General features: G+C 43.5%; 6 protein-coding genes across 15 annotated transcripts; 2 read left to right on the top strand and 4 right to left on the bottom strand.

Annotated features, from left to right (window-relative positions):
• Positions 1–29: 29 nt before the first annotated feature.
• LOC4340203 (histone H3.2) lies at positions 30–699 on the bottom strand. The gene has a single exon (XM_015787441.3). It carries the CDS (start codon positions 619–621, stop codon positions 211–213), a length of 411 nt encoding a protein of 136 aa, XP_015642927.1. The 5' UTR covers positions 622–699; the 3' UTR covers positions 30–210.
• A 383-nt stretch (positions 700–1,082) lies between these two features.
• Positions 1,083–1,767, top strand: LOC9271591 (histone H3.2). The gene has a single exon (XM_015787440.3). The coding sequence runs from the start codon at positions 1,170–1,172 to the stop codon at positions 1,578–1,580; it is 411 nt and encodes a 136-aa protein (XP_015642926.1). The 5' UTR covers positions 1,083–1,169; the 3' UTR covers positions 1,581–1,767.
• Positions 1,768–1,769: 2 nt separating this feature from the next.
• On the bottom strand, positions 1,770–5,544 carry LOC4340201 (hsp70-Hsp90 organizing protein 1). 7 transcript variants are annotated; one of them, XM_015787436.3, is made up of 8 exons: positions 5,258–5,544; positions 4,668–4,926; positions 3,804–3,861; positions 3,679–3,730; positions 3,106–3,183; positions 2,596–2,772; positions 2,403–2,487; positions 1,770–2,190 (listed from the first exon to the last, which is right to left on the bottom strand). In XM_015787436.3, exons 1-7 carry the CDS (start codon positions 5,450–5,452, stop codon positions 2,443–2,445), a joined length of 864 nt encoding a protein of 287 aa, XP_015642922.1. In that variant the 5' UTR covers positions 5,453–5,544; the 3' UTR covers positions 1,770–2,190; positions 2,403–2,442. The 7 variants fall into 7 exon arrangements, with proteins under 7 accessions (XP_015642922.1, XP_015642923.1, XP_066167906.1 ...); XM_015787437.3 differs by having other exon boundaries at positions 2,409–2,487; XM_066311809.1 differs by having other exon boundaries at positions 2,440–2,487.
• Positions 5,545–10,550: 5,006 nt separating this feature from the next.
• LOC4340199 (U-box domain-containing protein 70-like) lies at positions 10,551–14,600 on the bottom strand. The gene is made up of 8 exons (XM_015787429.3): positions 14,312–14,600; positions 13,924–14,227; positions 12,998–13,083; positions 12,637–12,860; positions 12,499–12,559; positions 11,916–12,011; positions 11,181–11,336; positions 10,551–10,973 (listed from the first exon to the last, which is right to left on the bottom strand). The coding sequence occupies exons 1-8, from the start codon at positions 14,531–14,533 to the stop codon at positions 10,797–10,799; spliced, it is 1,326 nt and encodes a 441-aa protein (XP_015642915.1). The 5' UTR covers positions 14,534–14,600; the 3' UTR covers positions 10,551–10,796.
• Positions 14,601–15,757: 1,157 nt separating this feature from the next.
• Positions 15,758–16,430, top strand: LOC9269345 (histone H3.2). The gene has a single exon (XM_015787439.3). The coding sequence runs from the start codon at positions 15,847–15,849 to the stop codon at positions 16,255–16,257; it is 411 nt and encodes a 136-aa protein (XP_015642925.1). The 5' UTR covers positions 15,758–15,846; the 3' UTR covers positions 16,258–16,430.
• Positions 16,431–17,339: 909 nt separating this feature from the next.
• On the bottom strand, positions 17,340–21,380 carry LOC4340197 (U-box domain-containing protein 70-like). Of its 4 annotated transcripts, none has more exons than XM_015787430.3 (7): positions 21,007–21,380; positions 20,646–20,925; positions 19,301–19,386; positions 18,947–19,170; positions 18,813–18,873; positions 17,956–18,150; positions 17,340–17,803 (listed from the first exon to the last, which is right to left on the bottom strand). In XM_015787430.3, exons 1-7 carry the CDS (start codon positions 21,226–21,228, stop codon positions 17,579–17,581), a joined length of 1,293 nt encoding a protein of 430 aa, XP_015642916.1. In that variant the 5' UTR covers positions 21,229–21,380; the 3' UTR covers positions 17,340–17,578. The 4 variants fall into 4 exon arrangements, 2 of the variants coding, with proteins under 2 accessions (XP_015642916.1, XP_066167903.1); XM_066311806.1 differs by having other exon boundaries at positions 17,340–17,775; XR_003242940.2 differs by lacking the exon at positions 18,813–18,873.
• Positions 21,381–25,832: the final 4,452 nt, after the last annotated feature.

The raw sequence follows: 25,832 nt of genomic DNA, 5'->3' as shown, positions 1-25,832 counted from the left end.
TGTTCACAGGATCAAGATGGACACAGAAATTTGGGGATAAAACAGATTACTTCGATTGCAATTTCAGAATAACCAGCAGTTACATTGCAACCATGGAAACTAAGAATCTAAGACTACGACATGACAAAGCGACGATCTAATAATAACACCAACTGGTAGAACATGACAAGTCCCTATGAATCAAGCAAGAACCAAAGGTGGGCTGATGGCCTAAGCGCGCTCGCCGCGGATCCGGCGCGCGAGCTGGATGTCCTTGGGCATGATGGTGACGCGCTTGGCGTGGATGGCGCACAGGTTGGTGTCCTCGAACAGCCCGACGAGGTACGCCTCCGCGGCCTCCTGCAGGGCGGCGACGGCGGAGCTCTGGAAGCGGAGGTCGGTCTTGAAGTCCTGGGCGATCTCGCGGACGAGGCGCTGGAAGGGGAGCTTGCGGATGAGCAGCTCCGTGCTCTTCTGGTACTTGCGGATCTCACGGAGCGCGACGGTGCCCGGCCTGAAGCGGTGCGGCTTCTTCACGCCGCCGGTGGCCGGCGCCGACTTGCGCGCCGCCTTGGTCGCCAGCTGTTTCCTCGGCGCCTTCCCGCCGGTGGACTTGCGCGCCGTCTGCTTCGTGCGGGCCATCGAGAAGGAGGAGAGGAGAGCTTGGCGCGGCGGAGGCGGCGGCGAGTGAGTTCTTTGGATTTGAAACTTGGCGGTGGTGGATTGAGGCGGTGGGATTCGGCGGTGTTTAAATAGGCGTGAAATTTGGGAGGGATTCGCATTCGCATAGTACGCGCGCAGTGAAAATGTTCGAAATTTGGGCGAAATTTTGGGGGTTTGGAATTTGGGGGAGGCGCGGCCCCGCGCGGGATGCGAACGCGATCCGCGCGCAGCTGCTCCAACCAATCACAGCGCAGAACTCGACCCCCCACGGATCGCGATCCGTGTGATGCCCCCTGGATCCAATCTGCACCGTCCATTCGCACGCAATCCAACGGCGCTGATTCCCCGCGGCCAAAATCCAAACCCAAAAAATTTTCGCGCTCTCAAATTCCAAACCCCAGCCTCCCCCTATATAAACGCGTCGCCTCCCTCGCTGTCTCAACCCACTCCGCCGCCGCCGACTTCGCCGCGAAATTTCTCAAATCCAAAGCTCCGCCGCGTCAAGCTCTCCTCTCCTCTCCTCCTCGATGGCCCGCACGAAGCAGACGGCGCGCAAGTCCACCGGCGGGAAGGCGCCGAGGAAGCAGCTGGCGACCAAGGCGGCGCGCAAGTCGGCGCCGGCCACCGGCGGCGTGAAGAAGCCGCACCGCTTCAGGCCGGGCACCGTCGCGCTCCGTGAGATCCGCAAGTACCAGAAGAGCACGGAGCTGCTCATCCGCAAGCTCCCCTTCCAGCGCCTCGTCCGCGAGATCGCCCAGGACTTCAAGACCGACCTCCGCTTCCAGAGCTCCGCCGTCGCCGCGCTGCAGGAGGCCGCGGAGGCGTACCTCGTCGGGCTCTTCGAGGACACTAACCTGTGCGCCATCCACGCCAAGCGCGTCACCATCATGCCCAAGGACATCCAGCTCGCCCGCCGCATCCGCGGTGAGCGCGCCTGATTAATTTATTAGTCGCTTCATCTGTGATAGCTCTAGTACCAGAATTGCTTAGTAGTAGTGATGTAATGGCTTGTTGCTGTTGCTGTCAATTGTTGCTCTGATTATAAATGGGAAATCTTTCTGATGTTCAAATCTTGCTATTTGTTTCACCTGCTTTTGTGAAATATTTGGTACTGTTTCACAGTCATATGATTAAGAGCTGTTTTACTGAATGCTGTGTTTATGTTGCATTCTGGCATGAATTATATCGACCTGTGTGTACAAGGCATACTAACAGCCTACAATTTCAACCTGTGTGTTATAAACATGGCTAACAAGTAACTACAGACAGCAAAAAATTGTTCAAAAGTACAGACAACAATTAAGAATTTTACAATATGAAACGCCGAGTTGTAGTTCACGCCATGTCGCGGTGTTCGCGTGCCGCGTTCTGCTGTTCGTGCCACCACACAATAGCAGAACGGAGTGCGCGATTGGGAATGAGTTCCATGTGTTCAAGAGGCAAGTTGGTAACTGGAGATGTGTCATGCCCAGCGTCGAGCCATGCCCTGATCGCCTCACCGTCGTAGGTGTGTCCATCCGCTGTAATGTAAGGATCCTCCATGACATGCTGAAATTTTGACCAAGCAAGGTAATAAGTGTAGTCAGGAAAGATTTTGTTTTGCATGACATCTAAAAGTTATTAAAAATTTTGGCAAGAAAGAATATTATGTAACATTGATTCACAAACATTTAAGCTTAAATTCAAGGCCAGTTGAAAAAAATAATAAATATGACTATAAATAGTGTTTTGGCTTCAAGTGATATAGGTTGAATTTAAACCAGCACATTTGTGAAGGTGCCATCTCCTCATATTAACTCATCATTTTTTATGATTGTTTGGATGACAAGAATGGGTGAAAATCCCCTGAAGGAAAAAAAAACAATTTGTACAATAGTCAATAGTTTCAGAAAATTGTATATAAAAAATAAGATGAACTGGAAAAGGAAAAAATAATGATCATTTTCTGCTCACCAGAAATATAGGACAGGTGAATGGCGGTTCGCGGTTTAAGATGGATTGTAGCCGTTCAAGTTTCTCTGTGCATTGTAAGAGTTGACATTCTAGATTCGCTTTATCCTCCCGGACTGACTTAAGTTCTGCATCGTGATTCATTGTAAGTTGTTCAATCGAGGCTTGAATTGCCATGACCTGCACAAACCAAACACATTCATATCATTCAGACATACATCGGGATTATTGATAGGTGTACTCAATGGCGCGCTGCATCCTACAGTTTTCAATTTTTGGAAAAAAAAATGTAATCGAAAAGTATTCTGATATGGGAATGATCTGCTCCAAGCTCGTCCATATCTTGGAATAGCAGCAGTGAATGCTGTTATACACTATAGAATCAAACTTTTTCACAATAAGAAACAATTGAGGATGATTGATGACATGATGTTACGCTTCTGGTCAAGCTAAACTTTTGCAAAAATAAATGTTCAATGCAGTGACATTTAGCAAATCGGTAATGGTTTTTACCATGTCTTCGTATTCCTTCCGTCTTGAGCGCTCCTCGGATAATTTGTCCTCATTTTTTTGTAGTTCTTTTGTTGCATGCTAAAAATAGGCATCCATTAGCTTGCTGATAAAAATAAATAATATTCCACCATATTAGAAGTGCTCAAAAAGGAAAAATATATGTGCTATGCGAAATGAGTTAAAATGAAAGAGAAAAGAATGCGTAATAGCCTAAGGCCGTTTTGGCCCACTGCTTCCAACCTTGGGAAGGTGTATAGTCGGCAATATAAGGTTTGTTTTTTTTTTGGTTGGGAGAGATATCGGGACTCGGGAGGTATATATGTTTTTTCCATTATCTGTTAACTAACCCTTAAATACCAATGAGAGTCAAAAATCTTCAATCCTATTTCCTCTTGTAGAATTAGTTTCGGTACCTCCTCCATAAGAAGGTACAGATTGTATCTTCCAAGTTGTGAGGAGCTATATTGGTATTACCCGAATTTGTGGCCACTTTGGCTGATTTTTACAACATTAGAGATAACCACACAAGCAATACATCCCTGTTAAAAGAAAGAAAGTAAATGGGTAGAATACCTTCAACAAGGTGTTGAGCCTGGTTTTATCCATGTTAATGCGCTCTTCAAGTCTAAACCGGACAAAATGTTAGTTCCAATAATAATAGCAAAATTTATAAGGATAACAGATGACTGGAAAGGTACCTTGCGGGGTAAAGATGCTGCGTGTAAGTTGGATAAGCACCACATTCAAGTTTTTGGCCTGTAACATTTGTACATCTTAATGGGACTTTTTTTTAATAACGAAATTCATTCCGAACTCTGCTTTAAAGAAGCTACAACTTCTAATTATTAGAGATGTTACAGGAAGAATGACTATAAATTACAATTTAATGCAATTCCAATTTAGAACTTTAGTAGTACTAGGTAGGGCTCAGGAACTTGCTACTATGGCCTTGTTTAGTTCTAAACTATTTATTTAAACTTCCAACTTTTCCATCACATTAAAACTTTTCTACACACACAAACTTCCAACTTTCTCGTCACATCGTTCAAATTTCAACCAAACTTCCAATTTTAACGTGAACTAAACACACCCATATATACTCATGCTTAAAGAAAGGGCATATTGGTACAACTACACTGGCATTGCAAGCCCCATGAGCTATACAATTTACTTTGCGTTCTGCACTTCCACTATAACAACCACAACATTTGTTGCGGAGTTCTCAAAGGATGTGAAATAATACTACTGTATGTGCTAAAGATGGTTTAAAGTAAAACTTGGGTAAAGTGGTATCTACTCCCTCCGTCTCAAAAAAAACAAATATATAATTAGATATGACATATTCTAGCATAATAAATCTAAATCTAGACAGAGATTTTCGTAGTACTATGATATATTACATTCAGTACTGGTCTTTTTTTTATGGGTCGGAGGTAGTAGATCATTCAATGACCATATGTCAGGGAGGAATATATCTTGAAAATACAAGGAAAATCGATCAATGTGCACAGTAATCAACTGGCTTCGTATACTGATAAAGCAGAGGAAATGAAAGTCCATACTTTTGAGTTCCTCGTACTGCTCCCTCATGAACAACGCCCCCTTCAGCCTAATCTGCGCCTCCTCGCTGTGGCACGTTTCCAGCGACCGCCGCAGCAGCAGGATCACCTGCTCGTAATCCGCGGCGCAGTCGGCGAGATGCTCCAGCGCCGACGCCTTCCACAACAGCGCCTCCGAGATCAGCTTGTTGCCGGAGCTGCCGGAGCCGAGCTCCTCGCCCCTCCTCAGCGCGTCGTTGCAGTCCCTCACGCACTCCTGGTACTGAAACGAACAGGGCGTTAATCAAGTCCGCGAGGGTTCCCTCGAAAAAAAAAATTAAATCCGCGAGGAACATCAATTTGGAAGAAATTTCATTATATGCTACTCAATTCACACTCGTTTCAGAATGTGCCACTCGATTCACGTTCCAGAGATGCCCATTTTGTGCCAAATCTCCCCCAAATCCCGGGGTAATCTCCATCTTAAACCAAACAAGGGATGGGAACTAAAAGATGTTACTAGTAAGTCCGTCGACTAATCCCACCGTCTAAACAACTCCCCTACCCTTTCCCTTGTCTTGTTCAATCAGGCCGGAAAGAAAAAGGAGTCTGACCTGTCCCAGGCCCGATAGGGCTTTGGCTCGCTTGATCAAGAAGGAGATGTCGCTGGGGTCGAGTTCGGCGCCGCGGGTGTAGTGCTTGATGGCCTTCCCGTAGCTCCCCTTGTTGTAGCAGGAGTCACCTTTCCTCTTCACACCTTGCACCTCCGCCTCCGCCGCACGCCACGGGTTGAAGCGTACGGGAGACATGGCTGGCTCACCGGACGGCGCAGGAGTCAACGACTAAGCTAGGGTTTGGAAGGATCGATCAATCGAACGGATGGTTGTGGTTGACTGGTTGTGAGAGTGAACGTTCGCAGCACACTATTTATAACCGGTGCGAACGATTCGTTCTTTCCCGAAGCTCGTCGAACGTTCGGAGCTTTGAGATTCGGACGGTACATTGTACATGAAGGGCCCGATAGAGCTTTCCCGAAGCTCGTCGAACGTTCGGGGCTTTGAGATTTGGACGGTACATTGTGAAGGTTTATTTGCTGGCGTCCACTGTTGCTCGTCTACTACTTGATTTCGCTCGTTGACTCGCCAAACTGGAGCCCAGCTTGTTGGGGGTGGCTGATCGGTTGCGCGCGGGGCTGCAGCCGGCAGCCGGCCAGCCGCGTTGTCGGTCCGCCCCCATCTAACCCATCAATACAATATACAGTACATACGTATATATACACATATGTATATGTATGATATATATTTATATAATTATTTTATACGTATACTAACAAAATTTTACTATATACATATACAAAGTTTCTATATATGTATATACAAATTTTGTGTACATGCATATATAAACTTTATATATTCATACGTATTAAAAATGGAAAAACCAATACGTATACAAACTTTATATACGTGCAGAAATATCGGAAAAACCAGAAAAAAAACGAGGGAAACCCGAAAAAAAACCGCGCCAGTCCTCTCACAAGTCTCAACACGTAGGGGTGGGCATTCAGTCTAACCGAAAATTTCGATCTCGGTTTCGGTCTTTCGGTCTTTTCGATCTTTGAAAAGTGAAGACCGAATTTCCGCGAAAAAATATCAGGACCGACAAATTCGGTCTCGGTCCTGACCGAAATTCAACAACATTTTCATATATGCAAAGAAATAATGGAAATTTTCAACACAAAAATCATAAAAAAAAAATTCGTAAGCACTTATAAGTAAAGACTCTTATTAGGTTAAATGCCTAGAAGAAGTAGGGATGTGAAAATTAAAGTTTAATCCTATTAGACATAGTGGATTGTAGGTTGTATTTTGACAATTTTTTTTGATAATTCGGTCTATTCGGTTACCCGAAGAGACTAACCAAATTGACCGAACAAATTTCGGTTTTTCGCTACCTAGGACCGAATTGATCACCGAATTTCTCGGTCTCGGTCTCGGTCTTTTTGGATCGGTATTTTTCTGCCCACCCCGTATCAACACGCGTCGCTCTGCCGTCCGGCTCTCCGCGCGATGCTACGTGGCCGCGCCTAGTAGCATTTTCGAGCTTGGTTGGTGGCGGCGGCTGCTGCTCCTGCAGCTGGGCCAGGAGCAGCCGACGGATACCTGTAGACCAGGTTTGATATTCCCTGTGTCTTTCACATTAGACAAAATTTGCTACAGGACTTAAAGATTGTGGTCTTTGCTGTGAGACACCCAAAGATCGTGTATTTGTTTGTAGACACGGTAAAAAAATGGTAATTAGCTACTGGACACTCCTCCCATTATTTTATTATTTTCGATGAAAACGGAGAGAGAAACTTAAGTTAAAGACAAGTTTGTCCATGGCCCACTTGTCAATCTCTCTTTCTCTGTTCTTCTTCGACAGCAACGCGAAGGTTTTGCCGGGGGGCGCGAGGCGCTCTACCTCGCTCTCTTACGGCCTCCTCGACCGCTTCCGCGAGGCACGGTGGGGGCCGTTCGACGGGGACCAGCTGCATCTGGCGGCGTCCATGGCAGGGAACGCCGCGGGCGACGGGACGGCTGTCCGCGCCGCGCCCAACGGCGGCTGCTGCGTCGCGCACGGCAGCGCTGTGCGCGTGTACAAATGAGCGATGGAGGAGCGGCGGCGACCTGCGCGTGTATAACTGCCTTCCCGGCGACCCGCGCCACCTCTTCCGCATCGCGCGTGTACAACTGGAGATGGCAGGCGCGAATCGGCCGCGTCTCGGGCAACAAGGGACATTCATTGAGTGTTCTTCTTCCTCCCCAATCTCTGCAACTGCACCATGATCCACTAGTAGTTATTCTTGTCCGGATTCTTCTCTACATGAATGGCCATATCATGCATCATGTGATCGATCAGCAATGAGCAGCAAAGTGTGTATGAGGTTGGCTTTGCAGAGGCTGTCACGGTTTAAGGATGCAGGGTGCATCCTGTCACAATGATCATAAGACCTCAGTCAGCTATAGGTGGCATCGGCGTCTGGGACTGCACCACCGGCGAGCAGGCCGACTTCTTCTACGAGCCGCCGGGCTGTGCACTCGGCGACGCCGACAAGCTCCAGTGGCTCGACGGCACGAGCACGCTCATGGCAGCGACCATGTTCCTACGGACAGACACCTCCTTCATCATCCTGCTGGACTTCCGGGACAAGAAGAACGTGGCCTGGTTGTGGTCCGACGTCGGCACGCCGGCGTCGCTGGAGGACAAGAACGTGCTACACGCCATCGCTATGGAGGACGGGCGGTGCGCGCGCCCCCTCTCCCCCGCTGCCGTGCCGCGCGCCGCTACTCTCCGCCGCCGAGCTCGCCATCGCGTCGGCCGTCTCTCTCCCTCTCTCCAGCGCCGCGCCCCCTGCTCCGCCGCCGGCCGCCTCACGCAAGTCTGCCACCACGCCTGCTCGAGAGAGGAGAGAAAGAAGAGAAAAAGAAAGGATGTGGGGCCTACACCGCCCCGCCGCCGCCTCGCCGTGGCTGAGCCGTCCAAGCTCGGGCCAGCCGCCGTCGCACACTCGCACCTCTGCTCTGCTGCAAGGAAGAAGAAGGGGAAAAAAAGATAGAGAGAGGAAGAACAGTGTCCAGGGGCATTTTGGTACTTACACAACTCTTTCTCTCTCCATCTTGACCGGAAATAATAAAATAATGGGAAGAATGTCCAGCAGCTAATTACCACTTTTTTACAGTGTTCACGAGCAAATACACGATCTTCGGGTGTCTCACAGCAAAGACCACAATCTTTGAGTGTCCTGTAGCAAATTTACCCTTCACATTAAGGCCTTGTTTGGCTAATGGGTTATGGAAATGATTTCCCTCCCACCAAAAGCCATCTTTAAATCTTAACCATTCATTCTCCCTCTTCCATTTAATCCTAACTCTTTATTTATATTTCAATCCCAATCCCACCTCTCATTTCCCATTATCCAAATACACCATAAGATCCTGTTAGGTCTGTAATCAGCCCAATACAGTTGTAAATTACTGGCCCGTATATTTTACGTCGAGTTTATTCATCATTAAAGCTTTGTTCTTTATCACCATTTTTCCAACTTGCCTTTCTCGTTTTTCACGCGCACGTTTTTTATAATGATATATAAAAAATTTTCTATATAAAAAATATTTTAAAAAATAATATTAATCTATCTTATAAAAAAAAATAATTAATATTTAATTAATCATGCAACAAAACGAGTTTTGTTTTGCGTGCCAGGAGGGAGGGGGTACCCCTAATGGGCGATTGATCGCCGTGGGGATGGGGTAGCGATCAGATTCGCTCCCCACTCCCTCCCTCCACCTGGTTTCCTTTTTTGGCATCGCATTACTTTCCTATTTTAGTAAATTTATACACCTAAAGTTTATGCACCTAAAGTTTACACATATAAAGTTTAGAGACCAAAAGTTTATAAGTCAAAAGTTTATATATCCGATTCAAAATTTAATTTGAATTCAAATATTTTTTATATATAGCATTTCTATACATATAAAGTTTATACACCTAAAGTTTATAGATCTAAAGTTTATAGACCTAAAGTTTATAAGTCAAAAGTTTATATACCCGTTTCAAATTTGAATTTGAATTCAAATATCCGATTCAAATTTGAATTTGAATTGAGATATTTTTCATATATAGTATTTCTATACATGTAAAGTTTATAGACCTAAAGTTTATATACCCGATTCAAATTTGAATTTTAATTATATCTGATTCAAATTTAAATTTGAATTCAAATATTTTCTATATATAGTATTTCTATACATCTAAAGTTTATAGATCCAAAGTTTATAAGTCAAAAGTTTACATACCCGATTCAAATTTGAATTTGAATTCAAATTTTTTATATATAGTATTTCTATACATAAATTTTTCTAACTTTTGTTTTTCAAAAAATTTTGTGTGGTCTACTGAAAGAGGAGAAGGAGATGAGGAAGGGGGAAGAGGGAGGAGTACATCTAGTAGTATAGGGGAGAGGGTGGGCGGGTGATCGCTAGGCGGGTGGGGGAGCGATCACCCGCCCATTAGCCTTTCCGGGGAGGGTTCCCTCCTTCCGAACACGGCGTAAAATCTTAAATCCTTAATTGATTTATAAAAATCGAATTAAATTAGATCTAGAAGCATACGATTGGTTTTGTTGACGTATAATAAGTTAGACACAGACCCGCACGAAGCAGACGGCGTGCAAGTCAGGGACTCGAGGAAGCAGCTGGCGACCAAGGCAACGTGCAAGTCAGCTCCGGCCACCGGCGGCGTGAAGAAGCCGCACCGCTTCAGGCCAGGCACCGTCGCGCTCCGTGAGATCCGCAAGTACCAGAAGAGCACGGAGCTGCTCATCCGCAAGCTCCCCTTCCAGCGCCTCGTCCGCGAGATCGCCCAGGACTTCAAGACCGACCTCCGCTTCCAGAGCTCCGCCGTCGCCGCGCTGCAGGAGGCCGCCGAGGCGTACCTCGTCGGGCTGTTCGAGGACACCAACCTGTGCGCCATCCACGCCAAGCGCGTCACCATCATGCCCAAGGACATCCAGCTCGCGCGCCGGATCCGCGGTGAGCGCGCCTGATTGATTTAGTCGCTTGGTCTGAGCTTACCAGAAAATTGCTAGGGAGTAGTAGTAATGTAACTTGTTGCAAACCTGCAATGCATGGCAGCACGGCTGTGAAGTGTTGAGCTGATTATGAATGAGAAATCGGTCTTCCATGTTCAAATCTATCCATTTGTTTTGCCTGTTTTTCATGAAAGATTTGAAATGAATGTGTGGAATGCCTTTCCGAGTTCAGAGAATCAGAGTCTGCAGGATTAAAGTGGCCTCGCTTTCTTACTGAATGATGCGTTAGTGTTACATATTGGCATCAATTGAGTTATGCGTGGAGAAGGCATTCTAAATTTGCATAGAGTATTTTCTTTTATAATTGAGCAAACATTTCAACTGGTCTACCAAGAGTCTGTAATAAATTATTACAAAATGGTCATAGTTTAATTCACACAAACTCAGTTTACAAATCCGAATCTGCATATTGAAAAGCTATATCATGGTTCGTTATTAAAGCATAGTTGTTCAGTTCGTTACTTAACACAAAAAACAGTTTTGGTGATGCTTGTAGCAGAGGTTAAAAGTAGCATCATATTGTGTTATTTGCGACACTCCTCAATAGCAGAACGCAGCGCCCGATTTGGAACGAGTTTCTTGTGTTCAAGTTCAACATTGGTAATTGGTGATGTGTTATGGCCTCTGCGGAACCAATCCCTGATAAACTTAGCTTCGTAGGTGTGTCCATCAGCTGCCATAAGAGGATCATTCATGACTTCCTGAAATTTTTTAACCACATAAATTATTGTGAGTCATCAGTCACAAAATGGGTGGGGATTCTCTGCAATATTACACCTGCAGTAACTAGTTATTGTCACTGCAGGAGCAATATTGCAGAGGATCTGTCTGCAAAAGTTATAAACAAACTAGTATGTATTTTATGGCACTTAGTATAGTTTTTTGAGGGTTTTTTTTTGGGGGCTTACATGAGATATAGGACAGGTGAAATGTTGAAGTATGCGGTTTTGGATCAATTGAAGCCGTTCAAAACGCTCTCTGCATTCTGAGAGTTCGCGTTCTAGATTTGCATTCCGCTCATTGGCTGACCTAAGTTGTTCAACTTGGCTTGACAATGTCTTGACCTGCACAAACAAAACACCTGTCATTCATAGGGAGTGTCATTTAGATTATGGGTGTAGTCAATAGCTTGTGACATCCTATATTTCTTTAGGGAAAAAGTCTGATATTTCCTTAGGCAATTTGCAGTATATAAGTGGCAGTGGTCTGCTCCAAGATCACCCATTTCTTGGAACACCAAGATCAAGGGGTTATTGTGTCTATTTGTCAATTGACTATTTTTTCCAACAGTAGGACAATATCCAATTACTCATATTTATGTTTTTTTTCTTTTTGTGAGACAAACAATATTCTAACTTAAACTTACAAAATCTAACTCCTATGTTATGCAAGTTTAGTTTATTATTTGCGCAAGTCTAGTTTGCACCTTATCTTAGTGTAGGTGACAAACAGTTAGGAAAAATTCAAGCAACTGATAAATTGCAAAGCTGCAAAATTAAATAAATGTGAATGTTGTTATGCACCCTATAGAATCAAACTTTTCACAACAACAAACGATTGTATGATGATATATTTCCGATCAAGCTACTTTGCAGACATAAATGATTAATATATAACACTTAGTAAAACAGTAATAAATTTACCAGCTTTTCAGATTTCATCCGCCTTGAGCGCTCCTTGGATGCTTTGTTCTCACCTTCGTTCAGTTGTTTATGCAGACATTCTATTTCTCTTTGGTGCTGAAAGTATGTAAGATATCCATTAGTTTGCTGATAAAGTAGAATATGTTAGAAGGTATGTGCCTCCCAATTATTTGAAGATCCCTAATGTAAAGATTTTAAACTGATTTGATTAGACAAAAGGTGTAGTAAAGTAAGAATCTTTTTGTCATTGAGAGCTATAGATAGGCATATATACCTCATAGTGTTAGATAGAACCTAACTAACACAAAATAACTATATTTTCATATATTGTAGAAAAACTCAGGAACATAGATAATCTCTCACTTGTAAGATTAGTTTCGGTACATCCTTTTGTGGAGAGTATCTCTCAAGTAATGAAGAGGTATATAACTCCCAAAATAAGAGAACCTTGTGAGCATACGAACATATGGCTATATTGACCGGTTATTACTACCACACATGCAAGACATATCCTTTTCATTGTGAAAAACAAAACAAATTACCATGGAAGACCTGTTAAAAGAAAGACTTGACGGATCAATACCTTCGTCAAGTCCTTTGCTATGGCATCACTGTCTTTAGCCATTTTAATGCGTGCTGCACATCTAAACCAGAGAAGATGTTACCTCAAATAATAATAACAAAAGCAAACAATATGGGTAACAGAGGATTGGAAAGTTACTCTCTTAGGCTGTTATGAATACTGAGATTTTGTGGGTCATGCTTCAAACCGTCTACGAGAGTTGCAATAGCATCCTCATATTTGGCCATCGCAATCTGAACCAGACCTTTACGGAGATATCCCATCCCTAAAGTATCATCCAGCTCAATGCATCGATTTGCATCTTCAAGCGCCTTAGGCAATGAATTTAGCTCGACAAGGCATCGAGCTCTGTCACTGAAGTTCTGGGTGATCATATCGGTCATGAAAAGATGAATGCCAAAATTAAAAAGGAGCAGCTGGAGACATATCTTTCACCAATTAAAGAACAAAATTTCATTAGACTTGTTATACAACTAGTGTAGTGGTATCAATTACATACCTTGGGATACCTTGGGTTCCTTTTTATAGCTTCAGAAAACTGCATTTCTGCTTCCTTATACTTTTTCTTACGGAGAAGTTCTAGGCCTGCAAGGTGTGTATACATTCAGATTCAGTATGAGCATCTGTACATCTCAATGGAATGTCAATTTAGCATTTTTACTAGTACTAGGAGCTGGTTATATCATGCTTAAAGAATGGACGTAGACTACTACACAGTCTGTAAACAGCACAGGTCCCATATATCTCCCATATATCCAGCTCACTTTGATATAGTTGCGGTGGTGAAGATATACCTATGTATTCTTTTTTTTTTTTTGGAGAACACCTATGTGTGTGTTTTAGCAATGCACTACAGTTTTTTTCCCCCGCTGGGATGGCGGAAGAATGCCGACCGATTATAGTAAGATGTGGAGAAAGCATTACATTTTACAATTTTACATGAATCAACAACAGGATCGTTGAGGAGAAAGAAGCATTGGCGCAAAGCGCTACACACTACACCAAACACTCACAGAAGAGCACAACAGACAGATGGGAGCAGGACAGCTGCTCTGCTTATGGAGTAGTAACTCACTACCGGTGACTACAAATCCGTGCATGTGCGATGGCAAGTACTCCATAGCAGTGTGTGCGCGTGATTCTTCCACATAGATGGGTACCTGATCCTATTGTGGACTCGACTGAATCAACATCAACAACGTCAGATGATTTTTTGAAACTGAACAACGTCAGTGATCGGTACAGAGTAAATTGATCGATGTTCACAATTACATACGATGTGTTGATCGATGTGCACAATTACATACTGTGTGTTGATCGATGTGCACAATTACATATTTAAATATATATGGTGTGTGTGATTAGGGATGAATTTAGTGGTTGTTCGTCAAGAGGGGAAGAGGAAGAAATAAAAATGTCACAAACCTCTGTCTCGGTGGGTCTTGGCAGCTTCCTGATCGAGCCGCTCCTGCTCCGCAAACGCGTCCCTGTTCCTCTTCGCCATGTCCAGCTTAGCCCGCGTCTCCTTGCTGCCGGGGCGCAGCTCCAGCGACCCCTCCAGCGCCGTGATCGCCGGCTCGTGATCCGCGGCGCAGACGGCGAGGTTGAGCAGCGCCAGCGCCTTGAGGAACAGCGCGTCGGCGGCCAGCTTCTCGTCGCAGCCGCAGCGCGCGTCCCTCCTCCTCCTCCTCCCCAACGCCTCGTCGCAGTCCGCCACGCACTCCTTGCACTGAAACGCGCCGGCGGCGAGCGGCGAGGTGAATCGGAGCGGTTTTCTCCGCGGAATTGCGTGTGGGATTGGAAGTGAACTGACCTTGTTCATGCTGAAGTTGGCTGCGGCGCGTTTGATGAGGCAGGAGGTGTCGCCGGGGTCGAGGTCGGCGGCGGCGGCATAGTGGGCGGCGGCCCTCTTGTACAGCTCCTCGCCGTACGCCTCGTCGCCGGCCTCCTTCTCGCGCTGCGCCGCCTCCTTCCGCTCCTTCGCCCCCATCGCGCGCCCGCCGCCGCCGCCGCCGCGGGAGACGACGGGAGCCATGGATGGATGGATGGAGGCCAAAGGGCAGCGTACAAACTCTTTGGCTCTTCAGGGATGATTAGCAGATAAGCTCGACCGACGTAGCTTCACCTCTAATTAATCAGGCCATTAGGGGCATAATGACCTCATTTTCTTTCTTGACCGACTTAAGTCTCCAACCGACCAACCCTCCACTACAGCATGCAGCTGGGCTTACAAAAAAATGTCTATTAATATTAAGGAGTTTCAAAACGCGTTCAGCATGTAGTCAAAAGAATTCCTGCAAGTTAATATGTGTGCTTTCTCCATAACCATGTACTAGTTGCTATTTCCACTACATGAAAAAATGTTACAAATTCATGGCGAGATTTCAAAAAGGAACCTAGTATTTCTTTTTATAAAAAAAATCCATTCCAAATTCATGGCGAGATTTCAAAAGGAAAGTTATTTGTGCATTTCGGCACACCCAAATATGTTTGTAATAACTGAAAAATATTGTGAAAATAATACTCGGTGTTATCATTAACCAAGTACAGTATGACCAATTTTCAGGAAATTTAACGGCGGTTTTATTTCCATACGGCCTTAAGCGATGAGTGGCAGCGTACGGTATGAATTGAGAAAAATGGCCGGGCCAGCAATACTTTCCCATCCAGGCGTCTGGAAAAGCCCAAGCTCCCGGGGCTTCACATGGATGGGCCTGATAATTAGTTAAATTTTCCGGCCCATACATAGGATAGGCCCATGCGAGGAAGATGAGATGATGCATCATGATCTGAGGAGAGATGGGCCTATGGGTTGAGGGCCTGGGCCTTCTTGCGAAGCAGGCCAGTCTTCAGATGCTTAGGTTTTGCATACAGCCCTACAGAGTTTCAACTTTGGCGCTGTTTCAAATGCAGAAATTTTAAACGAAATTTAAAATGCAATTTTTTTAATAGGATTGGATTTTTTTTGCCGCGCGGAACCAGCGCCGTACGATTGCGTTCGAATCGACGGTGCAGATTTGATCTCGGGGGCAGAACGCGGATCGCGATCCGTGGGAGCATGAGCTCTGCACTGTGATTGGTTGGAGCAGCTGCGCGCGGATCGCATTCGCATCCCGCGCGGGGCCGCGCCTCCCCAAAATTCCAAACCCAAAATTTCGCCCAAATTTCGAACATTTCCACTGCGCGCGAATGCGAATGAGCGAATCCCTCCCAAATTTCACGCCTATTTAAACACCGCGAATTCCCCCCCTCTCAATCCACCACCGCCAAGTCTCAAATCCAAAGAAATCACTCGCCGCCGCCGCCTCGCCTTCTCCGCCGCGCCAAGCTCTCCTCTCCTCCTCCTCGATGGCCCGCACGAAGCAGACGGCGCGCAAGTCCACCGGCGGGAAGGCGCCGAGGAAGCAGCTGGCGACCAAGGCGGCGCGCAAGTCGGCCCCGGCCACCGGCGGCGTGAAGAAGCCCCACCGCTTCAGGCCCGGCACCGTCGCGCTCCGTGAGATCCGCAAGTACCAGAAGAGCACGGAGCTGCTCATCCGCAAGCTCCCCTTCCAGCGCCTCGTCCGCGAGATCGCCCAGGACTTCAAGACCGACCTCCGCTTCCAGAGCTCCGCCGTCGCCGCGCTGCAGGAGGCCGCCGAGGCGTACCTCGTCGGGCTGTTCGAGGACACCAACCTGTGTGCCATCCACGCCAAGCGCGTCACCATCATGCCCAAGGACATCCAGCTCGCGCGCCGGATCCGCGGCGAGCGCGCTTAGGCGATCCGCCCTCCTTTGGTTCTTGCTTGGTTCGTAGGGACTTGTCATGTTCTACCAGTTCTTGTTAATTATTAGATCCTTGCCTTGTCATGTCGTAGTCTTTGATTCTTAGTTGCAATGTAACCGCTGGTTATTCTGAAATTGCAACCGAAGTAATCTGTTTTATCCCCAAATTTCTGTCCATATTTGTCTGAACTGATTGCAATTTGAGTGGATGATCAGGTCTGGCTCCATGCGATAAATTCATCTTATCCTACACTTGTTCTGTTTTGTTTGATGTTCAGAAATCAGAATGGTTCTGAAATTATTCCATTATGCATTTGTCCCTAGATTTGTAGTTTTCACTAAAAAGTACTGAATAAATTGCAATTCAAGTCTGTAGTGTCTTGTATCTGTACCATAGTGCTAAAAAAAAATACTGGAGCATCCATGCTATTTTCATCATGTCTTTTTTTTCCCCAGAAGACATTCTTTCTTGCCATATTCTGGTTTCTGCATCCATTCTATTCATCTGGGTTGAAATTGTAAGCCCCGTCGCCGTGTCCGTCAGTCCTGTACTTCAGCCCAGAAACCATGGTCAATCAGTTATGTTGACTACAAGCAAGATTGAGGTGGTGTCTAGATCCAGGGGCTTAACTTTAGTCCCTGTCTTTAAACACTAATTTAGAGTATTAAATATAGACTACTTACAAAACTAATTACATAAATAAAAGCTAATTCACGAGACAAAATTTTTAAGCCTAATTAATCTATAATTAGAGAATGTTTACTGTAGCATCACATAGGCTAATCATGGATTAATTAGGCTCATTAGATTCGTCTCGCAAATTAGTCTAAGATTATGGATGGGTTTTATTAATAGTCTACGTTTAATATTTATAATTAATTTTCAAACATCCGATGTGATAGGGACTTAAAAGTTTTAGTCCCATCTAAACAGGGCCTGATTCATGTAATATTTGAAACTACATGAACTAGAGAGCATACTATTTGCATCTAACAATATATGTATGAATTTCATACATAATATATAATTTTAAGTCTATTGTTTAACTTTATAACAGTTAATTTATTCATTTGTATACCCTCCAATAAATATCATTCATCTATTTAGCCATCCAACACAAGTGAGACATACAGAAGTACATATAACAAGAATAATATCTGAAATACGATGTCACATAACTTAGTACTAAATCTTAATGATGGTTCTTTACAAAATGTGGATTGCGATCTAGCCATGTCGCGGCAAGCACTCTCTCTGTAGCAAGGATCAAAACTGCGGCTAAATTTTCATAGTTACAACTTGCTTCACACAAATTCACAAAAAAAGCTGTTGGCGCCGCGGAGAAGTATGCCTCATGTTTCGGTGTTGGTGCCACTCCCGAATAGCAGAGCGCAGTGCGTGATTGGGAGTGAGTTTTTTATGTTGAAGTCGCTCGTTGGTCATTGGAGATGTGTCATGTCCATCGTTGAGCCATTTCCTGATATGCTCAGCTTCATAGGTGTGTCCATCCGCTGCAAAGTGAGGATCATTCATGACTTCCTGGAATTTTGACCACGTATGTAAGTAATGTTATGGTCAGTCATTGGACAATGGTACAAAGATTATACTCTTACAGTAGCCAGTGTTTTTCAGGGGGAAAAAAAGTATTACCAGCATGAACCAAGAAAATTGAAATATCGTTTTCCGCTCACCTGAGATATAGGACAGATGAAATGTGGAGGTTCACTGTTTTGGATCGACAGAAGCCGTTCAATACGGCCTATCTGTTCTGAGAGTTGCAGTTCTAGATTAGCGTTACGCTCCTTGGCTGACTTAAGCTCCACAGTGACGACATCGCGCTGCATCGTAAGTTTTTCGACTTGGCTAGAACTCGATTTTTTGAATGCCTGCACAAACCAAACACCCTCATTCAAATAATTCAGATAGATACCTTTGATTTATGGGTGTATTTAATAGCTTGCAACATCCCATACTTTCGAATAGGGAAAAGAATGTCAAAAAGTATTATCATATGACAAGGGAATGTTGGTTTCAATGAAGATTCTGCTTTGGTGGCTGGGAGTAAGCAAATTGGTACTAAATACAGTGGCATTGGTCTGTTCCAAGATTGCAAATAGCAAGCTTAGCAGCAGCAGCAAGAGTAAATGGATGTTGAATGTTGTCTTGCATCCTATATTCTATGCAATCTAACTTTTGACAACAAGAAATGATTGGATGATGATCTTTCCTGTCAATTACAAAAGTACATATATCTTGACTAACAGTCGGTACCAATATCTCTCAATGATCGTAGAAAATCTCAAGAGCAGATACAATTATACAAATGAATTGTCAATCCTACTCCCACTTGTGGAACTAGTTTTGGTATCTAAGGAATCTCTCAAGTTATGAGGAGCAGTATCGGTATTACACAGATATGTGACCCTTTTGACTCAGTTTTACTATACTAGAATTGACCACACATGCAAGACATATTCCTTTCTGTCTGAAAAAGCAACAGGTTATCATGGAAGACTTGTTAAAAGAAAGAAAGTAAATGGGTCAATACCTCCCACAAGTCCTTATCCCTGACATCACGGTCCTTAGCCATTTTAATTTGTTCTAAACATCTAAACCGGACAAAATGTTACTTCAGATAATCAAAATAAGATCACTAAAGATAACAGAGGACTGGGAATGTACCTCTTTATTCCATCATAAATTGTTGTTTTTTGGGGGCCATATTTCAAACCGTCTAGGTAAGTTGTCATAGCATCTTCATAATTGTGCATCAAGAACTGAACTTCACCTTTACAAAAATATCCCTTCCAAAAAGTAGGATCTACCTCAATGCATTTATCTGCATCTTCAAGCCCTTCAGCCAATGCATTTAGCTCGATGCGGCATTTAGCTCTGTCGCTAAAATTCTGGGTGATCAATCATAAAAGGGCATAAAAAATGAATGCCAAAACTTAAAAAGGAGTAGCTCGAGACATATCTTTCACCAAAGAACAAAATATCTTTCGACTCACAACCAGTAGCGGTATCAATACTTACTCTGGGATTCAATGGATTCCTTTTTATGGCTTTAGTAAACTGGATTGCTGCTTCCTTGTACTTTTTCTTACTGAGAAGTTCTTTGCCTGCAATATGTGTACATACTCAGCAGCGGCATTTGTACATCTCAATGAGATGGCAATTATCATTTTACTAGTACTAGTTAGGAGCTGGTTATATCATGCTTAAAGAAAGGATGTAGACAAATAGTCCTACAATACAAGCCCCATCCAGATATTCAGCTTACTTTGAGTTACTCTACTTCCACTGTAACAACCAGAACACTTGTTGCAAAGTACAAGTTCTAGAGGAAGTACACGGCCTTAACCTCTATCCCCAGGATGCCACAGATGCCATATGATGAGGTGGAGGAAAGAAGGGAGTAGAGAAAGGAGGAGCCTGTGAGCCACCCTTATGCAAGAGGTAACATGTACACAAACTTCCAGAGAAAGAAAAGATAAAGAGTAAATCGAGAGCAAATGAATAAAATAAAATTAGCATTGGGAACCAGTATGTTAGAGCTAGTGTATTGTATATGTTGCCTCACAATTGATGAGTAGATGATGTGGAAAAAGTTAAGAGGTAACAATCACTTCTACTATTAAACTTGCTCTAAGCCTCTAAGGCTGTAACCCAGCCAACATGACATCCCTATCCACATTATCTGGTCTGTTGGCAAGTTGGTTGCTAAAAGGTGATTTTAATGCTTACTATTACAAATATCACTTAAAACATGGTGTTCTTAACAAAGCACTAGAGGTATGTTGTTTTCTGTAATTAACTCGTAATAATTATGTTTGTCCTTGCAAATATCAAGTTAAATCACAGAATTAACTTCCTAGAACTTTAGAACACTTGACACTTAACAAAGGACAAGCGATCCTACATGCATGGCTACATGAGTAGAAGGTATCTGATCCAATTGCGGATGTCAACTGAACTAACACCAACAGCAACAAACGATCAGTACAAAGCAATCAATCGCTGTGCACAGTTCAGATGGATCAGATTGTTGTTGGTGGTGGTGCTGAGAACTTAAACTGAAAATGATTTTTCAGTTTGGTATGTCATGGGATTGAATTGGGTTAAGACTGTATATATTCTTTTGTGATCTATTTATTTTTCATGAGCTGAAGTCTGAAGATTCCCAAACCCTCTTCTTTCCCCCAAGGTCCAAGCAGCCTCTAAAAACATTCCAAACAAGGAATCAAACAATTTTTTTTTACCCATTTGCACTCCTCATTTCCCCATAATCCAAAACCTCACATTAAACTGTACTCCTGTCTCCTGATCAACGATTATGCTTCTTCCTCAAGAGGAGAAAAGAGAGAGAGAGAGTCCAAACCTTTTTCTCGGTGGTGCTTGGCAGCTTCCTTCTCCAGCTCCTCCATCTCCTCCATGGCGCTCTCCGCCTCGTCCAGGATAGCCTCTGTCCCCTTATGATAATGCTCATCCAGCGACTGCTTCAGTGCCCTGATCGCCGCCTTGCAATCCGAAGCGCAGTCGGCGAGATTGAGCAGCGCTGTCCCCTTCAACAACAGCGCCAGCGCCACCAGCGATTTCTTGGCGCGGAGCTCCCTTCCCCTCTCCACCGCCTCGTCGCATCGCCTCACGCACTCCTCGTACTGCAGCGAACAAGGTAAATGCTAAGTAGTAGCAAATTGGGGATGGATTGGATTGGATTGGGCGAGACGAGGATGGCTGACCTGGTCCATGTGGAAGTAGGATTTGGCGCACTTGATCGGGAAGGAGATGTCGCCGGGGTCGAGGGCGGCGGCGCGGGCGTAGTGCTCGACGGCGCGCTTGTAGCGGCCCTCGTCGAAGTCGTCGTCGCCGGCCTCCTTCTCTCGAAGCGCCTTCTCCTTCTTCCTCCTCATCTGCTCGTTCGCCTCCGTCGCACCACGCCGGTGGGAGTGGGCGGGAGCCATGGTGGAGTAGATGTGTTGCACGCCGGCGGGGAGTCGACGGCGACGGCGGCGGCGGGGTCCGGCGGTGAGGGGTGGGGCCCACAGCAACGGTCGACTCTGAGGGCGATCAGACGGCGGAGGGAAGAGGAGGCGGGGAGTCAACCAGTCAAAGCACTGAAAAAGCCGCGACCGACGTGGAAAAAAGATCGATAGTAGAGGGAAAGGATTACTGGGAACATCGGACACGTTGTAAGTATTGAATGTCAGTATATATATGGATTAGATTTTAAGTAACTTTAGAGATAGAGATGAAAATTAATCTTATCCTACCATAACATAACAAATCGGATATAATACAATACTATCCATCTAATCTAATACTTTTCATACTATCCATCTAATCTAATACTTTTCGTTTGACAAAGCTCCAACTCTAGTTCCACCTCTATAGAGTCAAAGCCCAACCAAATCGATTTTAGAGTGAAACTGGTTAGAGCGCTCTCACAGATAATCTAGAGCCTCCAAAGTACCTATAGAATTACCCATTAGATAGGAATTTTAAATATAGGATATGATTTGATCCTTTGTTTCAAATGTTTTCGTAGATTTTTTTTTCATAGAAATAAAATCCTCCTAAATTTCTATATTTTTCATACAAATCAAATGGTCTTAATCTCTTCATTCCCAATTGATCATCTTATATATTTTTTTAAATAATCATCATATTATTCATTCTATAAATCTATATATAAGACCTAATATCAAATAATTAGAATGAGTGAGGCTTTAAACCTAAGCTAGCTAGTCCACCACTTTATGGAGCTAGCCAGAAAACCCTGACGTTTCTCAAACTACCGGGATCCATCCCAAAGTTTTTTTTCAACCTAACTTGGTATGCCAAAGAAACATTGTCTCATTTGGAGCTTGGATTATTGTGGGAATAAATCAACCTGCTCTGTAATACGAATTTCACGTTTCTTTGTGAGATTCTCTATGAATTTCAGGGGGGGGGGATGCGAATTCGGGATGTTTTTTAGTTGCCACTAGTCTAAGAGCACCAAAAATTGGAAATGGCTTCAAAAATGCCAGGCCGGCAACACTTGGGCTGCATCATGGTCAGGCCTCGTTTGGAAAGCCCAATTTCCGGTCCATCCATTTTGGAACCTGGGACCATACACGACAATGGGCCGGAATGTGGGCTTTTTATACGGGCCTTCATGTGATGCATCATCCGAGGCGAGATGGGTCAGTGGGCTGGCCTTTCCTGCATTTCGGCGCAGTCATGTGATGCTTTTGGTTTGCCGGAGTTGCTGCTTGCATTGCGGTACAGTTGTTTCAACTTTGAAGCCCTTTCAATTTTCAAATGCAATTAACTTTGGGATCACCTATACATTTGTCGATAAATTTTCTCCTAAAAATTTGATAGATGTAATTATAGTACAATTGCAGTGTAATCACACTGTAACTTACATGTGACTACTGTGTAACTTGTATGTAAGTTTCACGTAATTTTGAATCGTTAGATCTATTATAAGATATGTTCTGGTAAGGAAGAAAAAAACACAGTACACACATATGTGAGAGGATTTGTTCCCACGACCTTCATTTTACCGAAATAACATGTTATAGAGAGATTTTTGAAAGTTACATACAAGTTACATTATAGTTACAGTGTAATTACATGCAAGTTATAGTGTAATTACACTACGATTGTACTGTAATTACATCTGTCAAATTTTTAGGAGAAAATTTATCGACAAATATATAGAAAATTGTTAACGTTTCAGGATAACCTCAATTCCTACAAGGATCAGTAAAAATTGCCGTGTTTCAAAGGAGGCTTGAATGTGCGAAGTCTCTTTCTTTCTTTCTTTCTAAGAACAAGTAAGACTGTGTTCGGAGGTGTGTGTTGGGAACCCATCTTCCATGCACAGAAAACAGAGCGATTCATTAGTACGTGATTAATTAAGTATGAGCTATTTTTTTAAAAAAATAGATCAATATGATTTTTTTGAAGCAATTTTTGTATATAAACTTTTTTTAAAAAATGTACCGTTTACCAATTTAAAAAGCGTGTGCGCGAAAAACGAGAGGGGAGAGTTTGGAAAACAGAGTTCCGAACACAGTCTCATTTGCATTACTTGTTCTGATGTTCCACTCATTCATACAAAATTTAGAAATTCAAATGAAATTTACATGAAGTCAAGAACCTAGACCTAGGGCTGCCCTAGGCCTGAATCCTTCCCTGTCTGAGAATATTTATGATGGAGATTTACACGTCATTTCATCGTGCAAAAAGAAATCCATTAAAGGCGACCAAGAACGATTGATTCCTACGTATTTCTCGAAAAGTAATATATAAGAAACCTAAAGAAAGTGACAAGAAAAGCAAGAAACAAATACTCAACCCCACAATGGCTTTGAATAAGGCCAATGGAAACATGAAAACGACCAAGATACCAATCATTCCAACCATTTAGTCGTCGTGGACATCTAAAAAAAAAGTGAAAAAAAAAGAAGAATGCAGATAATCTTGAGGTCCTCTCTGCTCTCTGCATGACAATACAATTTCTGGCGTGTTCTTTTCGGTCAATAAGTGTTGGATGATTAGCTGCAAGCACAACCACAAACATTATTAGCGTACGATTAATTAATTACAAATTATAAAAAAATGAAAATAAATTTGTTTATTTAAAAGCATCTTTTTATGTCTTTATAAGAAATATATCGTTTAACTGCTTGAAAAGCGTGCTAACTAAAAATAAAAAGCAGCTAAGCTTAATTAAGCGTGCCAAAATCCAAATCCTCGTCTAATTCATTTCACATTGCAAACTTTGATTTGTGCTAGTATTACACGAGTGACCCAAAAGTTATTTTTTTTACAGGAGTATCTGCTTGACGTTGCATGGACCCAACGGTCCAATGATAATGAGCCAGCATTTTCCGTGATATTTCTATCCGGACCTGAAGAAGTCTGAAACTGCAGGTGTGTTTAGTTCCACGTTAAAATTAAAAGTTTAAAGAAAATTAAAATAATATGACGGAAAAGTTGAAAGTTTGTGTGTGTAGAAAAGTTCGATGTGATTTTTTTTCAAACTTTGCAACTAAACACGGCCTGCGAACTCATGGTGTCAAACTGCCGGCAAGTCTATTTCATTCAGTGTCTTTTTTTTCCCAGAGTTCTTCTGATCCGTAGTAGTCTAGTAGACTGTAGTGAACTACTCCCTCGGTCCAAAAGTCTAAACGCGATGAGTTCTCGTTCTTGTTGACGGTTGATGACACACTCCCTACTAGAAAATAAAAAAATGACAAGTTTATTGTATATATATAGATCTAATATATTGATGTGTAATGCTTTTACGCGTTCGCGAAAAAATTAATATATATGGAGATGCAAAAAAAATTGAGGATTAAGGTGGCTCAACACACCAACGAGAATGTCGTGGATAGCAACACGCAAGATGGGAGACGATACCTGATGATGAGATGACTCATGATTGGTGGAAGCGGCAGAGGACTCACCTGAGAGCGGTAACCTCGCTGAAGACGTGGATGACCACAATGAAACCACCAACAGAGGTGGCAGAGGATTCACCTGAGTGAGGACAGCGGACAGCCTCGCGGAATATATCGATGGCTTTGGGGGTGGGGAATAGATGAGGGAGGGTTAGAGCGTGTAGCCATCGAAGAAAAGAGGCAGGGCAATGGAGTGTCGTTTTTCCCGCTATGGCTCTAAAGGGGAAATGCTACTCCTTCCGTCTCATAGTATAGAAACTTAGGACCGGATGGAACACTTAATAGTACAACGAATCTGGACAGGAAGCATGTCTAGATTCGTTGTACTATGAAGGGTCTCGTCCGGTACTAGATTGCTATATTATGGGATGGAGGGAGTAGGATGGCAACGGGTGCATATCCATCGGATTCCCTTGCCCCATACCCACACCCGCGACGTCTAAATATTCCCACTTAAATACCCACACCCATCACGGGTAGAAAATCTTCTCCATACCCACACCTGTGCGGGTAACGGGTATCCAACGGGTACCCATACCCATATAGTTGACTTGTAGCATTTATAGTTTTGTACTATAATTAGCCATATTAGAGTTGTAAACCATCAATATTTTCTCTAGCAACAATCTATTAACATTAGCGTTCAAAGTTCAAAGGTAAGTAAAAAAATTATACAGCCACATTACATAATCAAGAGATCAAGTAATAATTTCATATAACTAGAATGGAACAATGCTTAAGATGTGAAAAGAGTTTCATACTATGATTTAGTAGTCGTTGAAACTTATATTGCTTATAGTTTTAGGCTCAATCAACGGTTTTTTTTCACCCACGGGTTGGTGGGTATGGGTGGGTAAAGAACGGACCCATACCCACGTACCCAACAGGTAAGAGTTTTGCCCATTAGTATACCCATGGGTACAAGAGTTAGAACACAATTAGCTTCTAATAGAGTAAAAACCTGTCGGGTCACGGGTTATGGGTCCCCGTTGCCATCTCTAGGAGGGACTATTCAGCGAAGTTCGTATGAATGAACTTGTGGGATGTCAAACTTTATGTCCTTAATTTTGTCCCATGTTTTTTTCTACTGCGTATTTTGTTACACTTTT

This window comes from Oryza sativa, chromosome 6 (genome assembly GCF_034140825.1).
Source record: "Oryza sativa Japonica Group chromosome 6, ASM3414082v1".
NCBI classification, from domain to species: Eukaryota; Viridiplantae; Streptophyta; class Magnoliopsida; order Poales; family Poaceae; genus Oryza; species Oryza sativa.
This window is presented reverse-complemented; position numbering and strand designations above follow the sequence as displayed.

Coding starts and splice junctions, on each gene's coding strand:
- LOC9271591 (XM_015787440.3), top strand. CDS start 1,170: ATGGCCCGCACGAAGCAGACGGCGCGCAAGTCCACCGGCGGGAAGGCG.
- LOC4340201 (XM_015787432.3), bottom strand. CDS start 5,452: ATGTCTCCCGTACGCTTCAACCCGTGGCGTGCGGCGGAGGCGGAGGTG. Junction 4,927..5,257: donor CCCTATCGGGCCTGGGACAG/GTCAGACTCCTT, acceptor TGTTCGTTTCAG/TACCAGGAGTGCGTGAGGGA. Junction 2,773..3,105: donor GGAAGGAATACGAAGACATG/GTAAAAACCATT, acceptor TGGTTTGTGCAG/GTCATGGCAATTCAAGCCTC.
- LOC4340203 (XM_015787441.3), bottom strand. CDS start 621: ATGGCCCGCACGAAGCAGACGGCGCGCAAGTCCACCGGCGGGAAGGCG.
- LOC4340197 (XM_015787430.3), bottom strand. CDS start 21,228: ATGGCTCCCGCCCACTCCCACCGGCGTGGTGCGACGGAGGCGAACGAG. Junction 19,387..20,645: donor CAAGCACCACCGAGAAAAAG/GTTTGGACTCTC, acceptor CACATATTGCAG/GCAAAGAACTTCTCAGTAAG. Junction 19,171..19,300: donor GGAATCCATTGAATCCCAGA/GTAAGTATTGAT, acceptor TTGATCACCCAG/AATTTTAGCGACAGAGCTAA.
- LOC4340199 (XM_015787429.3), bottom strand. CDS start 14,533: ATGGCTCCCGTCGTCTCCCGCGGCGGCGGCGGCGGCGGGCGCGCGATG. Junction 11,337..11,915: donor GGATGAAATCTGAAAAGCTG/GTAAATTTATTA, acceptor TTGTTTGTGCAG/GTCAAGACATTGTCAAGCCA. Junction 10,974..11,180: donor TCACCTGTCCTATATCTCAT/GTAAGCCCCCAA, acceptor AAAAAATTTCAG/GAAGTCATGAATGATCCTCT.
- LOC9269345 (XM_015787439.3), top strand. CDS start 15,847: ATGGCCCGCACGAAGCAGACGGCGCGCAAGTCCACCGGCGGGAAGGCG.